General features: G+C 37.8%; 1 protein-coding gene and 1 long non-coding RNA gene across 2 annotated transcripts in view; both read left to right on the top strand.

The window, feature by feature from the left end:
- Positions 1 to 1293, top strand: part of LOC119407499 (mucin-2) — a gene marked incomplete at its 5' end in the record, with an annotated part of 4391 nt that extends 3098 nt beyond the window's left edge. Inside the window, 4 exon segments of the mRNA XM_037674324.1 lie at positions 11 to 279; positions 487 to 551; positions 638 to 780; positions 875 to 1293. Of these exon segments, the coding sequence (XP_037530252.1) occupies positions 11 to 279; positions 487 to 551; positions 638 to 780; positions 875 to 1293 (896 nt within the window).
- A 170-nt stretch (positions 1294 to 1463) lies between these two features.
- On the top strand, positions 1464 to 2023 carry LOC119408095. Its single transcript, XR_005186710.1, has 3 exons — positions 1464 to 1520; positions 1618 to 1757; positions 1992 to 2023. It is a non-coding gene; the product is annotated as an uncharacterized LOC119408095 (long non-coding RNA).
- Positions 2024 to 2310: the final 287 nt, after the last annotated feature.

Raw genomic sequence — 2310 nt, 5'->3', positions numbered from 1 at the left:
GCAACAACAGTTACCAATGGAACAACAGCTACAACTGCAACACCTATAAATGCAACAACAATTACCAATGGAACTGCAACTGCTACATCTGCAACATCTGCAACCAACGGATCAACTGCTACTACAATAACCACTGCCACCACAGCAGCCACAGATCTTCCTACAGCCAATGAGGGAACCCTGGATCTTACATTTAGTCTGAACCAAACTTTTACACCTGATCTTGCTGATAAAAGCACAGCTGCATTCCAGAGTTTGGCCACAAGAGTGGTCAATGAGGTAAGGTTTTTTTTTGTGTATATTATAGTATGCATCTGTTTAAACAATGTACAAACATCTCTAGTTAAGACTTGCTGTTTTTTATTCAGTTTTGTTGTCATCTTATACACAGAGGATTATTATAGAAGCTTTCAAACTCAACAGAACCACACAGATACATTAGAGGAGCCCAGTTATATTTAAAGGTTGTGTAATTATGTCTTTCAGGTAAACAGAGTGTGTAAACAGCTCTATGGAATACGCTTCCTTCGCTCTCGTGTCAATAAATTCAGGTCAGAATACATTTAAATCATCTGTAATTTGAAAACAATGCTTTGGTTCTTACCTTTGAAATATGTTTCTTTTTTTTAAATGACAGGAGTGGATCTGTCATCCCCGACATGACTCTTGTGTTCCAAGATAACGCCTCCGTTCCCTCAGTGGTCAACGCAACTACAGAACTTAGTACTGAACTTGCCAACAGTACAGTCCTGGCTGTTATACCAGGCAGCGTCAATGCATGTAAGTATAAAAATAAACATATGTGTAATAATGTCTGTCAGTTTTGTAGCTAATACTGTAATATATTTATGAACAAACTATTGTTTTTTTACAGCCACCACTACTACTACTACTACTACCACGACTGTTGCTCCTGCTACAGCATCGTCTGCAGCTACCAATGGAACAACAGCTACAACAGCTACAACAGCTACAACAGCTACAAATGCAACAACAGCTACAAATGCAACAACAGCTACAAATGCAACAACAGCTACAAATGCAACAACAGCTACAACAGCTACAACTGCAACAACAGCCACAACTGCAACAACAGCTACAACTGCTACAACAGCTGCTTCAGCTTCAGGGACAAATCCTCCTTCAGCGGACGAGGGACGCCTTGGTCTACGATTCCGCATGGAAAGAACATTTACATCAGATTTAAACTCCACTGGATCAGTATCTTTCAACACGCTAGCTACAGAAGTGGTTGGAGAGGTAATATTCATACTGCACTATAATCTTTACTAGCAATAGAACTGTCAACTGTAAATACACCTAAAGGCATTCCAAGGTCTTTTGGATAAACGGAGATCTCTGATTGCTAACAAATAATGGAAAACATATCCTTATTGAGAATTACCTTTTTTGGCTTTTATATGGCACACATTTACCATTTTCACTTTCTTTCAGGTTAACAAGGTGTGCAACAACCTTTACACACCATTCTTCAAGCGCTCCAGAGTCAATCAATTCTCGTAAGACCAGATTTCTGCCTTTAACCGATTTTGTTTTCTAACTTTTGGTAATGACTTTGCTTTCCCAAGTGTAACTTTTTGTGTTTTGTCATTGCAGGAGTGGATCTGTGGCTGTTAATATGACTCTCGTATTCCAAAACGCATCCTCAGTGCCTCTGTCAGCTTTTGCCACTGAACAGTTAGCCAAAGCACTTAACGGCACAAGCTTGAATGTTATACCAGGCAGCGTTGTTGCAGGTAACTTACAACTGACTTAAAAGAAAAACTTTGTTAATTTATTCAGTATATTTTGATTATAACTAAATGGACAAACTCAATAGCATATTTATATGCTTGTCTGTGATTACTGATTAAATTAAAAGCTAACTGAAAGGGCAATCTGGTACTTTTTGAAGACAAGTTGTTGTTGAATTAGTCATAAAATAAATGAAAGGAACTCAAATAATATGTTTGCATTTTCTACCATTTCAGAGTCATCAGCAAGTGGTCTTCCTCTACCCAGAATGGGCACATTGATAGTCTTCTCACTAACTATGGTGGCTGTGGTACATAGGCTGATCAGCTCATAGTACTCAGGACAAATACAGTGTCTTTTGTTTGAGTGGGCCGACAAACAAAATTGACATACCAATTGTGCATTATGAAATTTGCCATGCTGTCATGTGGTAAAAAGACGTGTCCTGTGTGTCAAAGAATGAGACAGTTATACAGTATTTTCTTCATTTGTTTTATTTAAGGTACTAATCAAAATGACTAATATAAAACCTATTAAATGTATTTGTATATGTTA

The sequence above is a fragment of the Nematolebias whitei genome, chromosome 3 (assembly GCF_014905685.2).
Source record: "Nematolebias whitei isolate Nwh7 chromosome 3, NemWhi1, whole genome shotgun sequence".
Classification (NCBI taxonomy): Eukaryota; Metazoa; Chordata; class Actinopteri; order Cyprinodontiformes; family Rivulidae; genus Nematolebias; species Nematolebias whitei.
Note: the sequence above shows the minus strand (reverse complement) of the source record. Positions and strands in the feature narration are given on the sequence as shown.